This window comes from Hyperoodon ampullatus (genome assembly GCF_949752795.1).
Source record: "Hyperoodon ampullatus genome assembly, chromosome: 1".
NCBI classification, from domain to species: Eukaryota; Metazoa; Chordata; class Mammalia; order Artiodactyla; family Ziphiidae; genus Hyperoodon; species Hyperoodon ampullatus.
This window is the reverse complement of record NC_136914.1, coordinates 124688013-124714226: the sequence shown is the minus strand read 5'-3', so window position 1 is coordinate 124714226 and position 26214 is coordinate 124688013. Positions and strand designations below refer to the sequence as shown.

Below are 26214 nucleotides of genomic sequence, written 5' to 3'. Positions count from 1 at the left end.
CTCCACTTGGTCGAGGCAGACAACAGGCACATGGGACACAGTGACACTCCTGCGAGACTCTTCTCTGCAACGGTGGAAGACAATCTGAGGAGCTGAAGTAGAGCATGAAACTTCACAAGGAAGACAAAACCCGAGGCTGGGCCACCAGCCGGACCCTCGGACCTCAGGCGGGGGACCGGGGCTGCACTAGCAGGGAGCAGGGAGGAGCGGGGACTGCGCGTCGTCCATGGCCCCAGGCACCGGCCGGGCGTGTGCGGGCCGGGCCAGACCCCGCAGGCCCCGCAGGGCGGCCAGCGCCAGGCGCACCAGAAGCCGCAGCAGGAGGAAGGCGAAGGGCACGGCGATCTGCATGATGTGGAAGATGGCTGTGCTGAACCTGCCCAGCACACAGGTGCAGGTGAAGGCCAGCAGGCTGGCACAGGGGTATAGCACGAGCTTGGCGAACATGAACGCGTGCTCCCGGCCCCCGAACCGCGCCGAGGGCTGCAGCGTCTCCCTCTCCTGCAGCAGCGCCGTGGTCCAGATGGCGAACTGGAAGATGCTGGCGAAGAAGATGATGGCGCAGCTGACTCGTACGCTCTCCAGCTCGTCGTGGGGCCGCCTCGCGAAGGCTGATGTCTGCTGGTAGGCCAGGGGCAGGCCGCCCACGAAGGCCAGCGAGAGTGTGTTGAGCAGCCCCATGGGCTGCGTGGCCTTGCGGATGTGCAGGAAGAGCGAGTGGTGGGCGAACCAGAGCAAGCCCACCGTGGCGAAGGAGCCGAAGTAGGCCAGGAAGTGCGGCCCAGATGCGCCCAGCGCCGCCACTAGGCTGCCGTGGAACTTTTCCTTCACGTCCTTGGAGTCCGGGACGTTGTCCTCACTGAGGGGTGAGATACACAGCATCTGCAGCGGCCCCACCTCGGGTGTCCGTTCCAGGCTGCCTGCCCCCACCCCGTCCCAGCCCCTGCGCGGGCTGCCGGCCCCCCGCACACTTGAACTTCAGATGAACGAACGGCATACACTGAGATTGCGCGCATCTATGTTCACACGCACAGCGCCATTCACCTGAAGTTCAAATTCAACTGCAGCCTGTGTTTCCTTGGCTGACTGCAGCCCTGCCCGCCGGACCCTGGGCTGGTAAGCAGCACGGGCCCTGAGCCCGCAGCCCCTCTGGTGCCCACGGGTGGGTGCTCCTGAGGTCTGCCCACCGTCCTGCAGCGGCCTGTCCACTTCGGGAGCGGTACCACAGACCTGAAGGGCTTTGCCTCCGAGGTCCTCAGATTCCTGGGCAGAACTTTATTTTAAGGAGCGATTCTAAGGCACATCTGGACCAGGCTTCTCCCCACTGAGGTCATGGGGCTGCCGCCCTGCAGCCACGCAGCCCAGACACACCTCTGTGCCCACGATGGCAGCTGCATGCGTGCTGGTGGGGCTGGGGGCAGGAGACAGAGCCTGGGGGCTTCCTGGGGATCCCCACCTGGGTCCTCGGGGCTGTGGCTCTGGGTGGAGGAAAGAACCCTGACTGCCCCCCGCCCCGGGTTCCCAGCCACAACTGCTCCTTGCTGCCACCCAGCAGGGGACCCAAGCCAGCATGGCCTGGCTGCAGGGCAGAAGTAAAGCCAGATCGCCCCAGAACCTTAGGTCTAGGTCTCAGAGATTGGTACCAATGGACATTTGCTCCCAATTTTTAAAAATTCACAAATTACAGTAGGAAAAAGCTACTAAGAGAAATTTAGGAGCATCAAGACCTTAGGTGAGGGACTTCCCCGGTGGCGCAGTGGTTAAGAATCCGCCTGCCAATGCAGGGGACACGGGTTTGAGCCCTGGTCCGGGAAGATCCCACATGCCGCGGAGCAACTAAGCCCATGCACCACAACTACTGAACCTGCGCTCTAGAGCCCGCGAGCCTCAACTACTGAGCCCACGTGCCGCAACTACTGAAGCCTGCGCGCCTGGAGCCTGTGCTCTGCAACAAGAGAAGCCGCTGCAATGAGAAGCCTGTGCACCACAATGGAGAGTGGCCCCCGCTCGCCGCAACTAGAGAAAGCCCGCGTGCAGCAACGAAGACCCAAGGCAGCCAAAAATAAATAAATAAATAAATTTATATTTTAAAAAAGACCTTAGGTGATCAGTTACAGAACATAAAATCAGAGCATTCTAACGTTAACAAAATAAGAATGTGCTGAAGTATGACCAAGGAATAAAAGGCTTTAAAAAAAGGATGGAAGACTTGAAAAAGCAGCAGATAAAACACTTAGAAATAAAATTACAACTAAGGTTGGAACTGTGACAGACTGCAGAGGCTGCCTGGCCGAGCAGAAGAGCAGGAGTGAAGGGAAGAGGCGGGCTCGGAGCAGGAGTGGACGCGGGGAGCTGGGGGCCGCCCACCCTGCGTGTGCAGCTCTGGGAAGGACGAGGACCAGGCCCTTCTCAGGTGGGTTCTCAGGTGGGAGGCCCTTGGGGAGGAGGGTGGGCCAGGAGACCTCAGCGCCTTTGTGGGGCTGGCGGAGGAGTCTCGGCCCGGTGGGTCCTCACCAGATGTCCAGGATGAGCAGCGTGGCCACAATGGCGTAGACCCCGTCGCTGAAGGCCTCCACCCGCTCCTTGCTGAGTGGCTCGTGCAGGTCGAAGGTGAAGATCTCCAGGTTGTGAGCCGGGGGCTCCCTGGGGCCTGTGGGAGGGGTAGCCAAGCCCTCAGGGCCTCAGGTCAGCTAGGAGGCCCCGCAGGGACGCCGCCTGCCTGGCCCGTGTTCTGCGGGCCCTGGCAGCAGCACCAACGCCCCACACTCCAGCCCTGCCTGGCACCTACCCACAAGCCTGGCTCTGCACCAGCCGGCGGCCTTGCTGACGTAGGGCAGGAAGATGACTGTCGCCATCAGCAGGTACGACTGCACGAGACAGGGCACAGGGCATGTCAGGGCGCGTGGTGCCTCCACCGAGGGGCCCAGCCAGGAATCCCACCCCAAAGCCGCCCGCCTGGAAGGGACTGCAGCTTGAGCAACAGGAGACGAAACAGGTGAATCATCCGTCATCAAGAGAGAAACCTTCTGTGCGTAGAAGAACATTACCGGGGGGTGAAGAGACATTGCACAGAACGGGAGATGTTTGCAGACCACACACCTGGTAAGGGTTACTATCCAGGCTTCATAAGGAACCCCGACAGCTCCACGACTGAGAGACAAATAACCCAACTGAGAAATGGGCCACGGACTTGAACTGACATTTCTCCGAAGAAGAGAGACGCGGCCCCGACACGTGGGCAGGCGCTCAGCACCACTAACACTCGGGGAAACGCCAGTCACAACCACGAGGAGAGCAGCGCGCACCTCGGGACGCTCCCAGCGGGAACAGGAAGCAGCTGTGCTGGGGTGGGGTGGGGCTGGAGCCCTGTGCGCCTTCGGTGGGAATGTAAATGGCGCAGCTGCTGGAGAACAGTGGGGAGGTTCCTCAGAAACTAAATGGGGAATTGCCACAGGACCCGGAAAGTCCACTTCTGGGCACACACCCAAAAGCACGGAAAGCAGGGGCACACCCATGCTCACAGCAGCCACCGAGTGTCCGTGGGTGGGTGATGGGGCCCATCCACACAGTGGGGTGCTACCGGCTAATGAAAAGGAAGGGAATCCTGACACCGGCGACGTGGATGCACCTTGAAAACATGTCGAGTGAAAGAAGCCAGACATAGAAGCCTCCTATTTCATGATTCCATTTATATGGAGGAACCAGAATAAGCAAATCCCTACAGACAGAAAGTAGACTTGCAGTTTCCCGGGACTGAGGGGTGGGGAGACAGGGAGTGGCTGCTCATGGATTCAGGGTTTCTGTCTCGGGGGGATGAAAAGTCCCAGAACCAGAGGGAGGTGATGCACGGCGACGTCGGCGGTCAGTGCCACCGAGCTGCACGCTGCAGATAAAATGGTCACAATGGTCAATTTTTTGCTACGTGGACACCCAATTATTTTAAACAGGGAGGCTGGCGAGCCAGGCGTGCTCCCGGGCCCGAGGTGGCTGTAGAAGGCTCCTCGCCCAGCCCTGTCGCCTCGGCCGTGGCCCCCCTCAGTGAAGGGCTTCCACCCCGTCCTTCACAGTCATGCTTCAAGGTCACCTGGCACCTGGCCTGGTGAGGGGACTCAGGAGACAACGGGCACCTCGGGGACAGATGGGAGAGGCCGGCATCACAGCTCTGTTTACGACCTCCAGTCTCCACACGTCAGAAGACCACACCATACACATCACTCAACACACACACACTGAGTGGGGGAGTGTCCCAGGTGCCTGGCAGGTGAGTGCAGAGGCCCCGAGGGGCGACGGTGGCCACGCAGGGTCGGCGTGTGTTGTGTGTGTGCACGTGCGCTGTGGGGTAGGAGGGAACAACAGCCCGAGGGGGAACCTGAGTCCCGGGCCGGGGGGAGATCTAAATGGCCGTGGGGACCTGCCCAGGTCTGGAGGAGCGTGAGTCCTGGGAGCAGCAGGCACAGGAAGCTGGCATGGGAGGCCCTGGGCCCCGAGTGTCACCAGTGGAGGAAGGTGGTCCAGAGGGAGGTCAGGACGGCCTGGGCCAGGGCAGTGAGCAGTGGCTGGCCCTGGAAGGTGGACCCCACACAGCGTCCCAAACGAAGGAAGGGGCTGGTGAGGACGCCTGGAAGGATGGCCGTGGGCTCGTGGGGAGGCTGCAGGGGGTGGGCCTTAGGGCCAGGAGGCTCTGACATGCCTCGTCTCACAGGGGACGAGGGGTCAGACCCCTACTGTGGGGAAGGAGCGGGAGGGATGGAGAGGAAGGGGCAAAAAACGCAGCACAGAGAAACGACCGACCGCTCCCTCCGAGGCCGCAGACCCCCCCAGCCCCACTGAGGACCCTCCTCTCCCCAGTGTGGCGGCCCAGCGCCCGCCTCCCACTACTGTCGTCCCGTGAGGGTGTGGCCACTGCCCAGGCTCATCACTGCCCCCGGCAGCACGCTGGGCCCTGTCTGCCTGCTCCAGGCCTTCCCGGGGCCAGTGTCCAGGCCCGGCCAGTGGGGACGGGCCCCGTGGGCCTCAGCTCTGCCTGCTTCTCCTGACCCAGGCCACACGCACCACATCCCAGCTGTGCCCTCCATCCTCCATGCGACGACCCTCACCGCCCCTCAGCCCCTGACCTCGTCCCCAGAGTCAGGAGGGGCTGTCCGACCGGAAGCCTGGATGCAGTGGGCCCCTCGGTCCTGCCCTGCTGTCTCTGTGCCGCCCCCTCGCCAGCCCCACCCTGGGACACCCCGCCTGACCCCAAGGGCCCCCGCAGCATCCCTCCCGCCCGAGAGGAGCGGGGCCCACCCGAGAGGCGCAGCCACTGTACAGCGAGGGGACCGAGCAGAAGCCCGAGGCCCGCCCCCACCTCACACACCAGCGTCCACCCTCCCCTTTACCCACCCGTGGCCTGACCTGGGGCACCCTGGACACTGGACCCCAGCCCCCAGCTCCATCCTCCAGGGTGCGGCTCTGCAGGCCTTGCCATCCTGTTTGTTTTAAACTTGGAATTCTCTTAAAACACTTACTAGATGTTTAAAGTAACGTTAACCGTTCATTTTTTCACACGTTTTATGATGCTGTGGGTGTAAAGATTCACTTTACTTCACTAGAGCTCAATTAAAGGCAGGAGCTGTGCATCAAGCTTCTACAACCAGCTCTGAGACGGCAGCTTGCGAGGGTTTACCTTCCCCTTCCTGGATGATGGAAGCTGCACCAGAGCAATATGCCTATCAAGTCAGCTGTGGGCTAAACACTGGGTGTCAGCCGGCTCAACGCCGGCAGCTCGGCCAGGATGTACCCTCCGTATACACTATTGATACCACGTATAAAACAGATAACTAATGAGAACCTACAGCGAACCCTACTCAATGCTCTGCGGTGACCTAAATGGGAAGAAAATCCAAAAAAGAGGGGATGTATGTGTACGTAGAGCTGATTCACTTTGCTGTACAGCAGAAACACAACAGTGTAAAGCAACTACACTCCAATAAAAAGAAGTAAATAAATAAATAAGTAAATTAAAAAAAAAAAGCACAACCTGCAGGCTCGAGGGCGCCGTGGACGGAGTCCCGCACGGCTCTGCCCGCATGGCCGCCGTCTCTCCCTGGACGCTGGGGGTGCATCCGCCCGGCCCTCACCCAGCTCCAACCACGCCTGCACCTCCCTCTTCTCCACTCCAGTCTCTCCTGCTCTGGAATTTCTTTCTCCACTTTCTCTCTCTTCTGGTGGCTCACGTTCCCACGCACGCACGTCTTTAGAAGGCACACGGCCTCCCGGGCCCACAGGGCATACGCCGTGTTTGCTCACGTGGGCTCCTCCCTGCAGAGCAGTCCCCCGGTGGGCTCCCCGCACAACCCCCTGGCCCCGGTCCCCCCACCCCGACTCACCACTGGGTAGAAGAAGAGGGAGAAGCCGGCCGCAGCCAAGCACAGCGCCGGGCCCCGGAGAATGATGCCCAGGATGTGCTGCCGGTAGAGGGCCCGGTGGGCCGAGCGCTCGATCTGGGGGCTCAGCAGGTGGGGGAAGTGGAACGCGTAGACCACGATCAGGGCCTGCGGGAGAAGCCGGCTGCAGGCTGCGAGCGGGGTCTCGGGTGGGGCTCGCTGCAGGATGTTCTGGGGGTGCAGAGTGGACGGGAGCCCTCGCTCTGCTCTGGGGGTCAGGTGTGGGTCTCAGAGAGCCCCGCCTGAGGGTGCTGGCGGCCCCATTTCACTCTCTCTCCCCATCAGCACAGGAAGCCCAAGCCCCGAGCGTCTCTGGCTTTGCCCTGCCGTGGCCCACGCGGGTGCCCCGTGGCAGGCGCTGCGTGGTGGGTGGCGTCTGCACGGCTCCCACCATGGGCGGCCCGGCACACGCTACATCTCCTGCTCCACGAGGACGGGGTGTGGGGGTGGGGCACCGGTGTCCTACCTGCACGGCCCCGACAGCCATCACACACACACAGAACAGGAGGATGCCCAAAGGCACCTCGGGGAAGGCCACCATCAAGGAAAACTGCAGCCAGAAAAACCCACAGAATCAGGACCCGCGGGGCCCCAGGGCCCGTGAGTCCCCGTGCATTGGCGGGGCTCCGCCTGCTCAGCAGCAGAGCCAGCAGGCCGTCTTGGGCGGGAGCGGCCCGAGCCCTGGAGGCGTCTCTCTCACAAGAGCCATTCCACCCAGCGCCTGAAGCCTTTAAAGCTGCACGCTTATCAGATTCATAGACTCCCCAGACCCCAATTCTCCGCGACGTGCTACGTACCCAGAGCCCCGCTCTCTGTCAGAATCAGAGGGAGCTGCGGGGTGAGGAGACAGAGGGGTCACATGCTGGGGACGAGCCCAGGTCGGCCAGGAGGCCGTGGGCTCCGGGGCTCAGGCAGGAGCCGAGAGCCTTAGGGAGCACGGAGAGGGCGCCCCTCACTGCGCCCTTGGAGGCCAGGCTGGTCTCTGCCCCTGAGAGCCCCGCCTGGGGCCCTGGAAGCCTCCCCATTCCATCCAGCCTGGAAACCCAGGGTCGCCCTTTCCCCCGGAAACTTCTCTCCTCTCTGCAACTCCGTGGTCCAGGCCCTGAACCTCCCAGTGGTCTGAGAGCTTCTGAGAAGGGAGCATCTTAGGGTCAGAGTCCTCCTGCCCAGTGGAGGGCAGGCTGGACCCCCAGGTGGAAGTGGGAGCGGAAATCCCTGTGACTCACTGTGAACGGCAGGAAGGTGATGGTCATCATGCAGGCCTGGGAGGGAGGGAGGGAGGAAGGGGTGCTGAGGGCGGTGTGTGGGGCCCTGGGAGTGGGCGCGTCCCAGCCCGCACACCCAGGGGCACCGGGGAGCTGAGCACAGGCAGAAACCAAAGGAGAAACTCACCAGGTTAAGCAGGGCAAGCGTATCGTCTATTTTCCCAACAACTTGGAACAATCTCAACAATTTAAGGAAAACAGGAAAAGTCATGCTGTCAGTAAACGTGGTTCTAACGGCATCAAATACAGACACACATACGACAGAGACGGTTTCACACCGAGATGGGAAGACGCCCGAAAACGGAGGCAGGAAGCAGGCAGAGCTCCCGAGGCCCCAGCCCCTCCCCAGCCCCCACACAGTCCCCCCAGGGTTCTGAGCCACATGGATGTGGCCTTCTCCCCCCACTGGGGAGGTCTGCACCCGGCCAGGGGCCAAGGGCGGCCGGGAGGCAGCCTCAGGGGCCGGGCACTTCTCTAAAAGTCAGAGGTAGGGGCCGTGGCCCCGAGATGGCAGCTGACCCCCAGGCCTAGGGTGGGTCTGTGCCGCTCCCAGCAGGCGGGACCTCCAGCAGAGGGGGGTGGACTCCTGTCTGTGCTGCAGGGAGGGCGGGGCTGACGGGGAGCCAGCCACGCCAGTGGCCCGCACGGCCGCTGGCAGGACTGGACAGAGGCGGCTGTGACCCCCCTGGCTCTCGCCAGCTCTTGGGCCTCTTGCTTTCCGTGAACAAGGAGGCAGGAGAGGAAAGCCTTTAAAGAGGGTCACGTGTCCCCACCAGAAACAGCCACTTTGCTGAAAACAAGTATGTGGTGTATAAATGTTAAGAGACACTTTTAACCCGAGGGCCGTTGCCTTGTAGGATCCTGGCTTCCTGCATCCCCAGCAACCCACTGGGGAGCGTTTTGTAACCGAGACGTCAGCACCCCAGCCCATCCCCACTCATCTCCGGGGGTCCTCCTGGTCCTTGCGCCCCGTCGGGGGCTCAGGTGATGCCCACAGCTCTGGGGCCCTGTCCCCCTTGGGTCCTAAGGAACCTTTTCCTCCTTAACAGAGAGCTCGGGCCCTGGAGCGTGTGTCCCGAGGCCTCACCCTCCTCGCTAGAGTCCAGGGACCAGGACGGAGGGGCCGTGCACAGCACGTGTGTCACAGTGCAGCAGAGGTGGTCAGCCCACAGCCCTACCCTTGCCCTGCCTGGGCTCACGGCAGCCCGAGCAGTGCTGCGCCTGGCACCCCGTTCATCGTCCCGGGCCTGGGGTGTAAGCCCTGTTGCTGCAGTGTGCAGAGAAGAAAGCAGAGGCTTGAGCGAGGACTCGGGAGGGAGGGCCGGAGGAGGGGAGGGGAGGAGGAGGGGGGCAGGGGCAGCCCACTAACGTGACCCCTTGTGACTCAGCCCCAGAGGGCGGGGCCGCCGTCCACCCCGAGGACAGCTCATCAGCGCTTAGAGCACCCCCACTGCCACCCTGACCCTCGGCCAGGGCGAGGCAACACCTGCTGGGCACACACCCAGCCAGCCACAAAGATGTGGCTGCCAGCCCAGAAACAGGCCCCAGCCTGCCTGTACCTTGTGTGTGCCGCCCAGGCCACGGTCACGATGAGGAAGGTCATCAGGTACACAGCAATCCTCGTCGCTAGAAGTTTCTGGACACTCTTGTCAAACTCCTGGAACAGAAGAGCATCACCATCAGACGCAGATTCACCCATGGCAGCCGGCGGCCCCGCCCCCAGGCACCAGGCCCTGGGGGGCCGGAGAAGTACCTGGGAGCCCTCACCTCCCCCCACCAAGGCTCAGCCTCAGTCCCGGGCTGTCCCTGAGGCCCCTCCAGAGGCTCCCCATCTTCCCAACATGGCAGGCCCCCAGAAATGCCAGCTCTGGAGGCAGAGAGGTCTTCGTCGAGCCTCTCCCAGGATCCTGGCAGGGTGGCCACAGGCCGTGCAGCCACACGAAGTCACGGCGTCGCCAGGTAAGTGATCCCGAAGCAACTGCGAGGCCTGGCGAGAGGGCCGCGGTGTCTGGACGCCAGGTGACGGGCTACACAGGAAGCTGGGCCCCAGGCCGGGAGAGGGTTTAAGCTTTGTCAGCAAAAACTCCAAATGCAAAAGCAGTGCCTTGCTCGTGTCTGCTGGTCCTCTGAGACCACGTGAGCAGCACCGTGTCCAGATCGCTGGGTCCTCTGGCCTTGATGAACCTTCTCCTTCATGTCAGGAGGGTCCTCAGCGCCTTCCCTGAAGGAGTCTCCCCGCCACCGCGGAACCTTCTGGCTCAGAGCCCTCTCATGGGTCAACAGAGGTCACGACCCCGACCGCAGAGAGGCAAAGAGCTCCAGGCCCGCGCATCCCATCACCTCCCGCATCTCACGTGCACACCCACCACCTTGTGCTGAGACTGGTGGCACCGAGGTCCCCAGAAGGCTCTGGAGCAGGCACAGCCAGGAGAGCGTCGAGGCCCCTGGTGGGCACACGGCTTTCCTGAGCTTGGCCGGAGTGCAGCCCCCAGACCCCCTTTGGGGAGGGGGTGCCCCGGAGCAGAGGAAGCTGCACGGGGCCCTTTGCTCACTGTGCCAGGTGCCAGCTGCCAAGGTCAGGCTTGACCATCATTTCTGTTTAATTCTCATCCAAACCCTACGAGAAGTAGCGATATCACCTCCCGCAGATGACTCCCGGCAGTGTCCAGGCTAAGTGTGCTGGTTGGGCTGCAGCACTGCACATCCTGGAGCCCAGAGGTGACACCCGCTTGACGTGAGGGGCCCAGAGAGCTGTGCTCGCACACACACACGCCCGCGAACTCCGAACGTCTCCTGGAATCACGTCCGGTTTCTGAGGTGCTGCGACGTGTGGCTATTTTACTTATAAAATGGAAATATTCCAAATTGATTAGCAATGGAAACTCTACTTTACAAAAACCTCGTTTCCCACTCACCTCCTTGCTCATGGCGCAGGCCCACGCCCAGCAGGCCGGACGCCCTCTGCTCCCCAAGCACCTGCTCTGAGGGGCACGCCAGCGTGACAGAGAGCCCAGGGAGCTTCCCCGCGACGCCTGCCGGCACAGTCCACACCAGCCTCCAGGCGCTCCTGCCTTGCTCAGGGCTCAGCGCGAGGGCACCGGGGCTGGATGGCATCGCTGGGGGACGCGGCAGACGGCGTGGCCCTCCCAGCCAGGTACGCCCAAGTGGAGCCCGGCCTCGAGCTCAGGGCCTGAGCCTCCTGGACCCTCGCCCGCACACCAGACACTGCAGACTGTTCCCAAGTACCTGTTCCGGGGAGATCTCCGTGTGGGTCACAGGCAGGATCTAGGAGAACAGACACAACACGAACCCAGGAACACTTCTTGGGCTGGGCACTGACTGCTCCCTGGATGCCATGTGCCGGGGACGCAGGCCAGTCCTGGGCTGCTCCTCCCCACACCCCCAGTGGCCTCGGGGCCCCGGGTCAGGGCCCGTGCTGGGCGGGGCCCCGCACGGACCATTACGGTGGCAATGATGGACAGAAGCGCGTCGCTGAAGTTGAGCATGCGATGCGAGTGCTGGATCCCGTCAGTCATGTCCTCGTCCTGTGAGCCCGTGGAGGAGGCTCCCTGCCCATCTAGGGCCGGCTCTGGGGTCCGGGGCCCAGACATGGTGGTGCCTGGGAAGAAGCACAGGTCTGAGCCCGTGGGGTGCCCTGGGGGCCGTTACACGGGGCAGGGGGGCCTAGGAGGAGCCACCCTGCTGGGCGGGGCTGGGCAGAGGGGCCCTGCCGCTGCTTCCTCTGCCCCGTTCTCCTCTCCCAGGCAGCCTTCTAGAAGAGGGGCCTGTGACCTGGGAGACACACCCTGTGACTGTGTCCCCTCTAGGGACAGGAGAGGCAAGCAAAGGCACACGGCACGTATGGTGGGTGCTCCGGGGCTGGGTGTGACACCCTTGGCCCCAACCAGACACCACTGTGTCCCTGCTCCCATTGCACCCTGCATCACAGCTGTGATGCGACCTTTGGGGGAATCAAGGTCCTGAGTGGAAAGCCAGCTGCACCGGCTGCTGCCCCGCTGGAGGGCGCTCTCGCTCCTGTTGGCAGGCAGCCTGGGGGACTGGTCGGGCACCCTCCAGTGAAGCCCCCACGGCAGAGCTCCCTGGACAATTCAGTATCAGAGGTGGGCTGGGAAGACAAGCGAGGTGCCAGCTGACGGGGCTCCGGGCAGAAGAGATGCCAGTGCCTCCTGGGAATGGAGTCGGGGCCCCGCAGCGGGAACTCTGGGGGGGTAGGCCGTGGCCCCTGGGAGGCACCAGGCTCCTTGCTGAAGGCAGCGTGCGTTCTCTGCCATGGAGCTTGCCTGGGCAGAGGGCCAGCATCGAGAGGTCGGGAAAGAGGTCGGGGCTGGAGTCACCCGCAAACGCTATCAGAGAGGATGGGATGCCCCGCGGTGGCGGTGGCGTGGGGGAAGCACCACGCTGAGGCGCCCGGGACGGAGCAGGAGGGGCGTCCGGAGCGCAGGATGCCAGGGCTCCCTCAGGACGGGTGGCCTGACTGGTAAACCCCCCGAGAGGGAAGACTGGACGTGAAAGGGCGCCCTGGTCTTCATCCTGAAGAGAACACTGCTGACCCTGGCAAAGTGCCAGGAACCCGAGGGAGAGTGAGAGGGAGGCGGAGCTCCGAGGTGTAGCCTAGCCTCCCAGGACAAGAGGAAAACAGAACCCCGTCCCCAGAGTGGAGAAGGGAGGCTCACAGGGACTTCTGGACACAGGAAGGACAAAGCGCGGACACGCGTACAAGACACGCAGCAGCCCAGCCCGGGAGGTACAAAGGAAACCGATGGGAGGACAGTCAGCTTTGCACCAGTCAGTGGGTTAAGGGGCGGCGAGGGCGTAAGGGATGCAGAAGCTGGCAGGGAGTGCAGGGCACCTGGGCCACCGGGAGAGCACTCAGCAGCTGGGTAGGGCTGCGGCATCCATCCCCAGGCGGCCAGCCCCGGGGCGCACACGAGCTGGGGACCGCGGGCCTCGTGGAGCGGTTCACCTCGACCATGAAAGCCACACACGTTCTGACTGGCAGGTGTCACGTTATTAACCACTAAGGGAGCTGCCACCAGGGCTGGGGACTGTTTGCGCCCCGAATATGCACGCATCGCATGTCGCCCCACACCGGGGGATGGGATAGAAGGTGGGGCCTCTGGAGGTGACTGGGGTTGGAGGAGGCTGGGAGGGTGGGTCCCAGGATGGGATCGGTGCCCTGAGAGGAGGAGACCAGCGTGCTTCCTCCCTCTGCTGTGTGTCTGCAGGCCAGGACGTGGCCTCACGGGAAACTGAACTGGCTGCCACCCTGATCTGGGACTTCCAGCCTCCAGGGCTGTGAGAAATAAAGTCCTGTTGTCTAAGGTCCCAGTCTGTGCCATTTTGTTGTGGCAGCCAGAGCAGACTGAGACAGTAAATGACAACAGATGAAAGAACCTACATGCATAAACTCAGAGGCACACGCTGAGAGGGATGGATCACGTTCAGAAAGACACACGTCGTGTCGCACCACTGATGTACACACATACACCAGTAAGAGCACGGTAACACAGACAGGACAGCACTGCGGCGACCCAGGCAGGGAGGGGTGGAGGATGGGTGCAGATGGGGTTCTAGCTCTCATCTGTATCTCTGATTTCTCTCTCACTGGATTCACTTTTTAAAGTTTACACACAGGAAGAATCACCCCTTCTGGTGCCCAGCACTGAGATTTAGACAAATGCACAAGGTGTGTAACCATGGCCCCAGTCACAAAGCAGTTCTGTCCCCGAGCAGTCCCTTTGTGGGCAGGCCTTCCTCGACCCAAACCCTGGCCACCGCTTGTGTTTTCTGTTACTGTCATTTTGCCTTTTCCAGATTGTCCCATAAATGGACTTGTACCCCAAAGAACCTCGAGTCTGGCTTCTTTTACTTAGCACAATGCATCTGAGATGTACCCATGTCTAGGGAGTATCAGTAACATGTTTTTTACTGCTGTGTAGTTAATTGTACTGCATGAATGTACCTGTTTATCCACCCACCAGTTGGGAAACAGGTCATTCATGGTTTTAGCAGTTAAGAATAAAGACACTATAAAGATTTACACACAGGTATTTGTGTAAACCTGTTTTATTTCTCTTGGGTGAATACCTCAGAAGGGGTCTGCTGGGTCATTTAGTAAGTACGGGTCAACTTTACAAGAAACTGCCAAACCATTTACCAAAGTAGCTGCACCGCTCTGCATTCCCACCAGCACTCTGTGAGAGCTGCATCTGCTCCCCATCCTCGCCAGCACTTGGTTTGGAGGGTCTTTTTTAAATTTAATGAATTTTTTTTCTTTTTTTTTTTTTTGCGGTACGCGGGCCTCTCACTGTTGTGGCCTCTCCCATTGCGGAGCACAGGCTCCGGACGCGTAGGCTCAGCGGCCATGGCTCACGGGCCCAGCCGCTCCGCGGCATGTGGGATCTTCCTGGACCGGGGCATGAACCCGTGTCCCCTGCATCGGCAGGCGGACTCTCAACCACTGTGCCACCAGGGAAGCCCCTATTTAATGAATTTTTAATTATAGCTGTGCTGAGAGATGTGCTACCTCACTGTGGTTTAATTTGCACTTTCGTATTGACCAGCTGGGTATTCTCACGTTCCTACTTCTTAACTGTACATCTTTTGTGGCAAAGTGTCCGCTAGAATCTTTTGTTCACTTTTTTGAGGAGTTATTTGTATTCTTACTCAATTTTGAGAGCTCCTTCCACATCGTGGTTAGAAGTCCGTTGTTAGATATGTAATTTGCAGGCATTTTCTCACAGTTATGTGGCTTGTCTTTCCTTCTCTTACCAGTCTTCAGAAGAATGTCAGTTTTAAACTCTGATGGGACTTCCCTGGCAGTCCAGTGGTTGAGACTTCACCTTCCAATGTGTGGGGTGTGGGTTCAGTCCCTGGTCAGGGAGCTGGGATCCCGTGTGACTCAAAGCCAAGAAACCAAACGTAAAGCAGGGGCAGCATTGTGACAAATTCAGCAGGGAACTTGGAGATTGTCCACATAAAAAAAAAAAATCTTTATATCTGGATGAATTCCAACTTGCCACCTTTTCATTTATGGATCATTCTCTTGGTGTCATATCTAACAATGCTTTGCTTAACCCAAGAGCACAAAGATTTTCTGTTTTCTTTTAGAAGTTTTAAACTTTGAGGTTTTACTTTTGATCTACGATCAATTTTGAGTTAATTTTTATATAACATACAAAGTATAGTCAAGTTTCCCTTTCTTGCAGATGGACGTCTGGTTTTTCCAACACTTCTTGTTGAAAAGACTGTCCCTTCTCCACTGAATTGCCTTTGCACACACCTTGGTCAAAAACTAACAGACCACATTTGTGTGGGTCTATCTGGGGAGTGTCCATTCTGTCCCACTGATTATGCATTTATCCTTTGCCAGTTTCACACTGCCTTGATTATAACTTCATAGTAAGTCTTGATATCTGCTAGAGTCCTCCAGCTTTGTTTTTTTTCCAAAACTGTATGGATTATTCTAGTTACTTTGCCTCTCTCTCGCATGCCCCTGCTTGTTGGGGCCCCTTTCATAGTTGCTACAGGAAGAAAGATGGGGTACAGCAGCCCTCACTGCCCAGGCCCACAACTGGGAACTGGCCTAGGGTCAAAGCCACGAGGAGGAAGAGTGAAAAAATGGAAAACTCACATGTGTGGTCACTGATTCAAGTTTCAACTGCCCTTTCCAACCTATTGCCTTTTGCATACTTTTTCTTTTAATATTTTGTCCAAAATTTTTTCCTGTAATCAGCGGGAGAGGCAGCCTGAAGGGGACTTCCTCATCTTAGCCAGCACTAAACTTAATACCTTTTTCTTTTATTTAAAAAAAATATTTATTTATTTGGCTGTGTCAGGTCTTAGCTGCAGCATGAGGGATCTCTCGTTGCAGCATGCAGGCTCTCTAGTTGTGGCACGTGGGCTCAGTAGTTGTGGCACACAGGCTCTAGAGCACACCAGCTTCGTTGCCCCGCGGCATGTGGGATCTTAGTTCCCTGACCGGGGATCGAACCCGCATCCCCTGCATTGGAAGGCATATTCTTAACCACTGGAGCACCAGGGAAGTCCTTAAACTTAATACTTTACTTTACAGAAGGGAGGGAGAGAGAGGAGCTGAGAAGAGCAGGCGGAGGGGCGAAGGGAAAAGAAGACCATCCTGACAAAAATAAGACAAAAGCTAAGGTGTTTCATTAGGCACAGGTTAATTTGGGGAAACAGATGTCCATTACATTGCTTTCTATACTTTTTGTATGTTTAAGTTTCTTTCAATTAAATTTTATTTTTAAAAAGTCAGTAAATATCAAATATAGACACAAAAATCCTCAACAAAATGTTAACAAATGGATTCTGCAACATATAAAAAGAATTATATACCATGCTAAGTTTTATTCCAGGAACATAAGGTTGGTTTAAAATTTAAAAATCAATTATTGGAACACACCATATCAATAGAAAAAAGACAAAAACTATCATCTTAATAAATGCAGAAAAAGCATTTGACAAAATCTGACACCTCTTCGTGATAAAAACTATTCAACAAAATAGGAATGAAAGGAAATTTCCTCAACCTGATACAGGGCTAATATCACACTCAATGGTAAAAGACTGAAAACTACCCCCCTCAGATCAGTGACAAGACGAGGATGTCTGCTCTCAGCACATCTATTCAACACTGCTCGGGGTTCTAACCATGGCAACTATGCAAGACAATGAAACAGAAGGCATACAGCCTGGAAAGAAAGAAGTAAAACTATCTCTATTTGCAGATGATGTGATTCCGTATATAGAAAATCCTAAGGAATCCACACAAGAAAACTATTAGAACTAATAAATGAGTCCAGCAAGTTTGCAGGAAATAAGATCAATATATAAAATAACTGCATTGCTATTTACTAGCAATAACCAATCTGAGAATAAATTTAAGCAAACAATTACATTTATAGTAGTATCAAAAATACTTAGGAACAAATTTAACAAAGGAGTACAGGGACTGCCCTGGTGATCCAGTGAAAAAGAATCCGCCTTACAATGCAGGGGACACAGGTTCGATCCCTGGTCAGGGAACTAAGATCCCACATGCCGCGGGGCAACTAAGCTTGCGCGCCAGAACTACTGAGCTCACACACCTCAACTAGAGCCCGCGCGCCACAAACTACAGAGCCCACATGCTCTGGAACCCACGTGCCACAACTACAGAGTCCACGTGCCCTGGAGCCTGCGCGCCACAACTAGAGAGAAAACCCGCACGCCACAACTAGAGAGAAGCCCACACACCCCAAGGAAAGATCCTGCATGCCTCAACGAAGATCCCGCATGCTGCAACTAAGACCTGATGCAGCCAAAAATAAATAAATAAAATAAATAAATAACAAATAATCTTTTTTAAAAAAGGAGTACAAAACATTGTTGAAAGAGATTAAAGAAGACCCCAGTGAGTGAAATGACATCCTCTAAATCCAACCTCTATTCATGGATTAGAAAATTTAATACTGTTAACATGGCAATACTTCCCAAACTGATCTACAGATTCAATGCAATCCCTATCAAAATTCCAGCTGCCTTCCATGTAGAAATTTACAAGCTGACTCTAAAATTCATATGGAAATTTAAGGAACCCCTGGCTATTTAAGGAGTAGCCAAAACAATCTTGAAAAAGAACAAAGCTGAGGACTCACACTTCTCAATTTCAAAACTTAGTGAAAAGCTATGGTAATCAAGCCAGTGCAGTATCGGCATACAGATAGACATATAGATTAATGGAAGAGAATTGAGAGTTCAGAAGTAAACCACTACATTTATGGTTAACTGATTTGCAATAGGGTGTCAAAGCCATTCAATGGGGAAAGAATAGTCTTTTCAACAAATATTGCTGGGACAACTGGATATCCACATGCAAAAGAATGAATTTGGATATTACCTCATGCCACATATAAAAATTAACTAAAAATGGATCAAAGACCTAAATGTAAGAGCTAAAACATTGGAGAAAATCTTCATGGCCTCACATTTGGCAGAGTTCTTAAATATAACACCAAAAGCACAAGAAACAACAAAAAATAAATTGGAGTTCATCGAAATTTTACCTTTTGTGCTTCAAAGGACACTATTAAGAAAGTGAAAGACAATCCATAGAATGGGAGAAAATATTTGCAAGTCATGTATCTAGTAAGACTCTAGCATCCAAAATATATACAGAACTCTTACAACTCAACAGTAAAAAGACAATCCAATTCAAAAAATGGTTAAAGGATGTGAAAAGACATTTCTCCAAAGAAGATATTCTAGTAGCCAATAAGCACATGAAAAGATGTTCAACATTACTGGGTTGCGTTAGGGAAAAGCAAATCAAAACCACGAGACAGTCACCCTCCAGGATGGCCATAATACAAATAAATGATGGACAACAGCAACTCTTGGTGAGGATGTGGAGAAAATGGAACCTTTGTGCACGTCTGGGTGGGAATGTAAATGGTGCAGCTGCTGTGGAAAACACTATGGAGGTTCCTCAAAAAATTAAGCAGAGAATTAACATAGGATCCAGCAATTCCACTTCTGGGTATATACTCAAAGGAATGGAAAGCCGAAACTCGAAGAGATATTTGTACACCAATGATCACAGCAGCATTGTTTGCAATAGCCAAGAGGTGGAAGCAACACCAGTGTTCATCTACAGATGAACATCTAAACAAAATGTGGCATCTACATCTACAATGAAATAGTATCCAACCTTAAAAAGGAAAGAAATTCTCACATGTTATGACATGGTTGAATCTTGAGGACACTATGCTAAGTGAAATAAGCCAGTCACAAAAGGATAAATACTGTATGATCCCACTTATATGAGGTCCCTAGAGGAGTCAAGTTCATAAAGAAAGAAAGTAGAAGGGTGGTTGGCAGGAGCTGGGGGGAGAGGTGGGAGTTACTCCTTAATAGGACCAGAGTTTCAGCTTTGCAAGATGAAGAGTTTTGTGGACGGATGATGGTGACGGCTGCACAGCAATGTGAATTACTTAATGCTACTGAACTGTGCACTCAAAAAGGGTTAAGATGGTAAATTTTGTTACGTGCATTTTACATGGCTAAAAAAAAAGCACCTGGCATGTAAGTGTTTGAAAACATGTCAGCTACACCTAACCTTCATCACACACAAGTTTTTAAGACTCATGGTGATGAAGGAAAGAACGCAAGACTGAAGGTAGAGGAGAGTGGAGTTGAGAAATGATTTTTCTTAAGATGGAAGAGACTGAATAATTTTTAAATTCCGATGGCAGGAAGAGGGAGAGGTTGAAAATTCCTGTAACAGAAAGGAGGTAACTGAAGGCTCGTGACCCGTGACCCTGCAGAGCGTCACGCAGGGTGCTGGCTACGCCTCAGGGTGTGGTGAGGCAGAGATGTCCTGGGCGGGCTCAGTCTGGGAAAGCTCAGAATGGGAAATGCCAGAGTGCTGTCTGGAGATATTTATGACAAAATGACAATGAGAACAATATGTGACATCTGTCCAACATTTACTAAGTACCAAGCATTGTTCCAAGTACTTTATATGTCCTGTTTCTTCTAATTCTCAAACAATGCTGTGAGGATTATTGAAAGACAAATAATGACTCTGTGTGTATGTGTGTGTGTCTAATAGCGAGAGCTCGGTGTGCATCAAAGTGCAAGGAGTTTGATAAGGCTGGAGCACAAGCTCAAATTGGGAGGGGTACCTGAAGTATAAGGCAGGACTAAATCACAAAGAGCCTTGTAAGCTCCTTCAGGAGTGTGGAAATTATTGGGAAGATTATGCAGGGATTGTGTACTTTTCTTTACATACATACATATAAATATATATATGTATTATATTCTGTATACAAGTCCATTATCAGATATTTTCTCCCAGTATGGGCTGTCTTTTCATTCTCTCAACATGTAAAAAATATATATATATATTTATATATTTATGTGTGTGTATATATACACACACATATATATTTAAATCAACAGACTTTTTTTTTAGCAGTTTTAGGTCTGCAGAATAATCGAAGGGAAAGTACAGAGAACTCCCATATACCTGTTCATTCCCCCTGCCCTTTTCCCCACCATTAACATCTTACATTAGTGTGGCACAGTTAATGAGCCAACACTGACACACGGACACATCGTGTTGTAGTTCTATGGGTGTTGAGAAATGCATGACTTGTATTCACCACTGTAGTACCATACAGAACAATTTCACAGCCCTAAAAATCCCCTATGCTCCCCCTATTCATCCCTCCCTCCCCCCGAAACCCCTAGCAACCATGGACCTTTCCACTGTCTCTAGTCTTGCCTTCTCCAGAATGTCATGCAGTTGGAATCTAACAGTTTGTGCCATTTTCAGACTGGCTTCTCTCACTTGGTGACGTGCTTCTAAGGTCCTCCGTGTCTTTTTGTGGCTTGTAGCTCATTTCTATTTATTATTGAATAATACTCCATTTTATAGATGCACCACAGTTTATCCATTCACCTACTGAAGCACACCTGCAACAATGTATTTTGAAGTTCTTAAGTTTGATGAAGTCCTGTTTATCTATTTTTAAAAATTTATTTATTTTATTTATTTATTTTTGGCTGTGTTGGGTCTTTGTTGCTGTGCGCAGGCTTTCTCTAGTTGCGGCGAGCGGGGGCTACTCTTCATTGCAGTGCGCGGGCTTCTCATTGCAGTGGCTTCTCTTGCTGTGGACCATGGGCATGCAGGCTTCAGTAGTTGCAGCACACAGGCTCAGTAGTTGTGGCTCACGGTCTTAGTTGCTCCGCGGCATGTGGGATCTTCCTGGACCAGGGCTGGAACCCGTGTCCCCAGCATTGGCAGGCGGATTCTCAACCACTGCGCCACCAGGGAAGCCTGTTTATCTATTTTTCATGGATTGTACTTTGGTGTCATATCAGAAACTCTTACAGATTGTTTTCTATAAGTTTTATGGGTTTTTTCATATATGATGCAATGTATGGATTAACATTCTTTTTTTAAACATATGGATATCCAATTCTTCCAGCATCGTTTGTTGAAAAGACTATCCTTTCTCCAATTACCTTTATTCCTTATTCAGAATCAATTGAACATATTTATACTCATGGGCCAATTTCTGGACTTTTTATTCTGCTCCATTGACCTACTTATATATCTTTATACCAACACCACACTATTTGGAGCACTATTTGGAGTAATGAAATTAGATAGTGTAAGTCATAAAAATCTGTCCTTGTTCAAACTTGCTTTGGCTATTCTAGCTCTTTCGCAGTTCCAAATGAATTTTAAAATCAGTGTGTCAATTTTAAAAAAGTCTGCTGGGATTTTAATTGGAATGGCATTGAATCTATAGATTAATTTGATGTCCTAACGATCCTGAATTTTCTAAATTAATGAATACTGTGTATCTTTCCACTTATTAAGGTCTTTAGTGTCTCTGAGCAAACCCTTTTAGATTTCAGTTATCAGATTTCAGATTTATCCCAAAGATTTCGTATCTTTTGATGCTCTTGTAAATAGTGTTTTTTTTCTAATTTCAACCTCCAATATTTGTTGCTAGTTATTTAGAAATATGCAATAACTTTTTATTTATTTTGCATATTAACCTTGTATCCTGCAACCTTGCTAAAGTCACTAGTTCTAGTAGCTCTTTCTGTAGTTTCCATGGATTTTTTAACCTAGAACAATGATTCTCAACTGAGGGCAATTTTGCCCCTCAAGGGACATTTGCAATGCCTGGAGACATTTTTTTTCCTAAGATTTTTTTTGATGTGGACCATTTTTAAAATCTTTATTAAATTTGTTCCAATATTGCTTCTGTTTTATGTTTTGGTGTTTTGGCTGCGAGTCATGTGGGATCTTAGCTCCCCGACCAGGGATCGAACCCGCACCCCCTGCATTGGAAGGCAACGTCTTAACCACTGGACCACCAGGGAAGTCCCTCCTGGAGACATTTTTGGTTGTGACAAGTAGTGTGTGTACTAGTATCTAGGGGGCAGAGGTAGGGGTGCTGCTAAACATACTAGAGTGCACTGGAAACACCACCCCCCACCCCTATGAGGAATTATCTGGTCCACGATGTCAACAGTGCCAAGGTTGGAAAACTCTGACATGGATGATCATGTGATCTTCAAATAAACAATCTTCCTTATTCCTTTTCAATATGGAAGCTTTTAATTTCTTCTTTTTTTTTTTAAGGCAGAGGACTCAGTGAGTGAAGGTAGTGGGATGGAAATTAACTAGCTCATCTTTTTTTAAGAGGCAACTGTCGTCCTCTCGTTGCAGAGCACAGGCTCCAGATGCACAGGCTCAGTAGCTGTGGCTCACGGGCCTAGTTGCTCCATGGCATGTGGGATCCTCCCAGACCAGGGCTCGAACGTGTCCCCTGCATTAGCTGGCAGATTCTCAACCACTGAGCCATCAGAAAAGCCCCTAATTTCCTTTTCTTGCCTCATTACATTGGCTAGAATTTCTAGTACAATGTTGAATAGAAATGGTGAGACCAGAGACTTGTTCCCAATCTTGGAGGGAAAAAAAATCCAGTCTTTCATCATTCCATAGGTCAGCTATAGGTTTTTCATTGATGTCCTTATTATGTTGAGGAAGTTTTCATTTTATTCCTAGTTTGCTGACAGTTTTTTTCTTTTTTTAATCGGAATGGATGCTGGATTTTGTCAAATGCTTTTTAATTTTTTTTTTCGTCTGTGCTGGTCAGCATGTGGGATCTTAGTTCCCCCAACAGGGATCAAACCCGTGCTCCCTGGAGTGGTAGTGTAGAGTCAACCACTGGACCACCAGGGACGTCCCTATCAAATGCTTTTTCTATGTCTATTGAGATGACCGATTTGGTTTTCTTTTTCACTGTAATACTGTAAATTACATTGATCCATTTTTTAATACTAAGCCAACTTTGCATTCCTAAGATGAACCTCACCTGGTTGTTGTATTATCCTTTTTATATAGTATTGGATTCACTTTGCTAAAAAATGTTTTAAAAGAATTTTTGTATCTTTGTCATGAGGAACATTAGTCTGCAGTTTTCTTTTCTTGTAATGCCTGTGTCAAACTTCGGCATTAGAATAATGCTATCCTTATAGAATGAGCTGGCATTCATATTTCCTTTCAATTTTAAGAATCTATATAGAATTGGTATTATTTCTTCTTTAGTTTGGTAGAATTCCCAGTAAAGCCATCTAGGTATGGAATTTTCTTTTAGGAAAAGTTTTTAACTACAAATTCAATGTTTTAATAGTTATAGAGCTATCTAGGTTATCTATTTCTTCTGGAGTGAGTTTTGGTATTGTCTTCCAAGGAATTTGTTCCTGTAGTACAAGTCGTTGGATTTTAATTTTTTTTATTTTTTTATTTTTTTGCGGTACGCATGCCTCTCACTGTTGTGGCCTCTCCCATCACAGAGCACAGGCTCCGGACACATAGGCTCAGCGACCATAGCTCACGGGCCAAGCCGCTCCGCGGCACGTGGGACCCTCCCGGACCGGGGCACGAACCCATGTCCCCTACATCGGCAGGCGGACTCTCAACCACTGCGCCACCAGGGAAGCCCCAAGTTGTTGAATTTATTGGTATAAAGTTGTTCATGTTCTCCAATTACCCTTTTGGCAATGATGTCATCACCTTCATTCATGGTATTGTTAACCTTTTTTTCCTTGTTCAACCTGGCCAGAAATTTCTCTATTTCATTTATCTTCTCAAAGACTCAGCTTTTGGTTTCATTTATTTTCTCTACTGTTTTTGTCTTCTATTTCATTGATTTCTGCTGATATTTATTATTTCCCTTTTTGTACTTACTTTGAGTTTCATTTGCTCTTATTTTTCTAGTTTATTAAGATGAATGATTTGAGACCTATCTTCTAGTAGTGTTTTAGCCACAAATTTTGAAATGCTGCATTTTCATTTAGTTCAAAATTTTAATTTCCCTTTTGATTTCTCCTTTGACCTATGGGTAATTTAAAAGTGAGTCAGTCAGTTTTCAAATATTTGGATGATTTTCCAGATAAATGCTATTGATATCTAGCTTAATTCCATTGTGGTCAGAAAACATATTTGCCCAGAATATGATCCATCTTGGTAAATGTTGTTTATATATTTGATAACGTGTATTCTACAAATATCCATTAAATCAAGTTGCTGGTGTCATTCAACTCTACCATACGTTTGGTCATTTTCTGGGTATTTGTTCTATCATTATCTGAGAAAGAAGTATTGAAATCTCCAACTACAGTTGTGGGTTTGTCTATCTCTCCTTGCACTACTACTAGTTTTTGCTTCATGTATTTAAAAGCTTTATTATCAGGGGCAGAACTGTTTAGGATTGTTATGTCTTTTCATGAATTTACCCTTTCATCATTATAAAATAATCTTCTTAACTTCTGATTATAGTCTTTTGTTATGAAATTTATTACAAAAGGACAGGTTTGGCGATGAAGACTATAAATTCAGTTTTAGACATGTATATATGGCGATGAGGACTATAAATTCAGTTTTAGACATATATATATGACATGTATACATGAGCTATCTCATGTATATGAGAGATACCTAAGAACAAATGTCTAAGAGTTCAGGAGGGAAGTGTGATCTGGAGACACAGATCTGGATTAAGATGCTGTTACTATAGTACCTAGTGCAGTGTCAGTATAAAAAGTGCTCCATCAGTATGAAATACAAAGTCTGAATAGGCTCTTGTCTCCAAAGTAATTACACTATTAAAAATCTCCACCCAAATGTAGGTCATACCAGAATAAATCCACAGCCTCCAAACTCAAACGAGCCCTGAACTACATCATGCTTTCTAGTGAGTTATTCACTAGGTTTTCCACAATAGCTATTTTAGATCTTTCCCACACTGCTCAAATCTTAGATTTCTTACCTCCCTTTCCATTTTCGGGAGATGTTTTCTTCTCCTTATTCACAGTGAAAACAGAAGAAAACAGAGAAGTCCTTTGCTTTCAGTCCAATAAACACATAAAGTTACCTGCAACTACAACCCACCTTCCTCCCTTCCTTTTATGATGAAAAGCGATTTTCTTACATCCAAAGTGAACACTTCCCTATGCTCTGGATGGCATTCCCTCCTACCATCTAGGAGACCACTTTGCACCTGTCCCTTCTTTCCCAGCAGACACTGACTGGCCCCTTTCCATCAGCTGGAGGCGGCTCAGCAATCTCTGATCCTACAACCTCTCAACATCCATCATAACTCTAGCTCCCACACTTTCTTCTCCATAGCCAAACTTACTGAGTTACCTCCACTTACCATCTCTCTCTCCATTTCTTTATTCTTCCACTCAGAGTCATGGAGAGTTTCCAATGAAACAATTTATTCTTGGCAAGGTCACCAAAGATGTCATTGTTGCTAAATCCAACACACATCTTTTATTACTTTTATTACTTTTAAATGACATTTGACACTTTTAATTACCACCCCCCCCCAACATCTTTCTTTGACCCGGTGACATAAAGCTCTCTTAGTTTTATTCCTGCTTCCCTGGCTGCTCCTCCCCTCTGAAGACTGTACCCTCTTTCTAACTACGGTGTCCCCTTGGTGCGCTCTCCCAAGTCAACTACCACCTACATGCTAGGGACAACCAAGTACAGCCTGGGCTCTTTCCTGAGCCCCGAGTCCTTGTATTCCATTTACCAGACGAACACACCGGCTGAAAAAGCCACGTAACTTGTGTGGACTTCTAGCTGTACCACTAGCTGTATCAACAAGACCCCGGCCACTTGGCCAGGTAATGACACTGCTGAGCACATTTTGCACCCAAAGGCGGGGTGTGGGGTGCGGGATTAACTATACTGTGCGTTCTCCAAGATAATCTAGGATCATTAAGGCGAACACATAAAAGGATACTGCAAGCAGTAAAGCACTGCATGAACGAAGCTTCTTTATTATAAGGATAACGCACGTTAGCCCGTCTGGAAAGAAATTTTTAGTAGCTTGAAATTCTAGGTGGGTTAAGATGCTGTCTGGGGCTTTCGGCTCCAGTTCTCAGTTTGGGGATGAACGCTCCACACCAGGACCTACAGGAAGCAGCCGGGCACACAAACGAGCCAAGGGATCAGGCGAGTGGTGGTGTCTTACCTGAGGGGGCAGCTCTAGATGATGGGTGACACGCGGTATTCTGGGTCCAATGCTGCCAGATCTGACTTTTCTACAGAAGCTACAAAACTCGGTTTCTAAAATTAACCTCTTCAGTCTTTCAGTAGCAACCAACTCGTTAAAAAGACGGACACTGCGGGGCCCCGGGCGCTCCGAGCACACGACCCGCTCCTCCCGCCGTGCGGCCCAGCCCCGGGAGCCCCCGAGCACCAGCCTCCGCGGAAACAGCACCGTGGGGACGGTTGAGCGCCGCGCCGGGGTCCAGACCACCCACGGACAGCCGCTGCCGCCGCCGCCAGCCCTCTGTTAGCGCGCCACCCGAAATCCGTTCCGAGGCCTGCGGTACCGCGCACGCGCAACCCCCCCCCCACGCCCCGCACCCCACCCTGCGCATGCGTGGCCGCTGGCGCGGCG

The 26214-nt window shown here is 52.0% G+C and overlaps 1 protein-coding gene across 1 annotated transcript; it reads right to left on the bottom strand.

Moving 5' to 3' along the window:
• Positions 1–68: 68 nt before the first annotated feature.
• Positions 69–26029, bottom strand: TMEM175 (transmembrane protein 175). The gene is made up of 11 exons (XM_079697340.1): positions 25783–26029; positions 11149–11309; positions 10937–10975; positions 9250–9347; positions 7818–7869; positions 7652–7687; positions 6892–6975; positions 6369–6533; positions 2789–2867; positions 2515–2650; positions 69–859 (listed from the first exon to the last, which is right to left on the bottom strand). The coding sequence occupies exons 2-11, from the start codon at positions 11299–11301 to the stop codon at positions 187–189; spliced, it is 1515 nt and encodes a 504-aa protein (XP_079553466.1). The 5' UTR covers positions 11302–11309; positions 25783–26029; the 3' UTR covers positions 69–186.
• Between the last annotated feature and the right edge of the window lie 185 nt (positions 26030–26214).

Excerpts from the sequence above, each read along its gene's own strand:
- TMEM175 (XM_079697340.1), bottom strand. The coding sequence starts at position 11,301 with ATGTCTGGGCCCCGGACCCCAGAGCCGGCCCTAGATGGGCAGGGAGCC. Across the intron at positions 7,870-9,249 it reads GCCTGGGCGGCACACACAAG|ATTGTTCCAAGTTGTTGGGA; the intron begins GTACAGGCAGGC and ends TAAATTGTTGAG. Across the intron at positions 2,868-6,368 it reads CCCTCTTCTTCTACCCAGTG|TCGTACCTGCTGATGGCGAC; the intron begins GTGAGTCGGGGT and ends TGTCTCGTGCAG.